General features: G+C 32.4%; 1 protein-coding gene across 2 annotated transcripts in view; it reads right to left on the reverse strand.

Moving 5' to 3' along the window:
- Nucleotides 1-472, reverse strand: part of IARS2 (isoleucyl-tRNA synthetase 2, mitochondrial) — a 71,622-nt gene that overhangs the window by 47,393 nt on the left and 23,757 nt on the right. For both annotated transcript variants that reach the window (XM_025202571.1, XM_025202572.1), the window contains exon 4: nucleotides 71-219. In XM_025202571.1, the coding sequence (XP_025058356.1) occupies nucleotides 71-219 (149 nt within the window). The remainder of the gene's footprint in view (nucleotides 1-70; nucleotides 220-472) is intronic.

Below are 472 nucleotides of genomic sequence, written 5' to 3' on the forward strand. Positions count from 1 at the left end.
ACAGACTTCACTGGATTGAAAGTATAATTTGTGACTTTAGATACAGTTAACAAACAAAGAGCTAGCATACCTTCTCATACATTTTTTGAAAGATGCCTAGTTGTTTGGCTTCGTATTTCCCATCAAATGTGTAGTAGCAATTGGCCCAATCTGCCATTATGCCCCAGCGGATGAAGGCAGATTTCTGTTTCTCAATTGCCCTTTCTGCAAATTTTCTGGCTGAAGAGAAAGAATGGATTTAAAAAAAACCAAACAAACAAAAAAACCCCAACAACACTGTACTTTTAAAATTCATCTGATCAAGTTAATCAAATTTTAAACCAAGCTAATAGGTTATTTATTAAAAGAAGGATAAATCTCAACTGAGGAAAAATAATTGTAGAACTGTCCTCTACTAACTGAATTATATAAAATATAATCTTTGCAAGTAAGTTGCCTATCCAAGTAAATGGTTGTTTTTTAAAGCCAATTT

Source organism: Alligator sinensis, unplaced genomic scaffold, assembly GCF_000455745.1.
Source record: "Alligator sinensis unplaced genomic scaffold, ASM45574v1 scaffold178_1, whole genome shotgun sequence".
NCBI lineage: Eukaryota > Metazoa > Chordata > Crocodylia > Alligatoridae > Alligator > Alligator sinensis.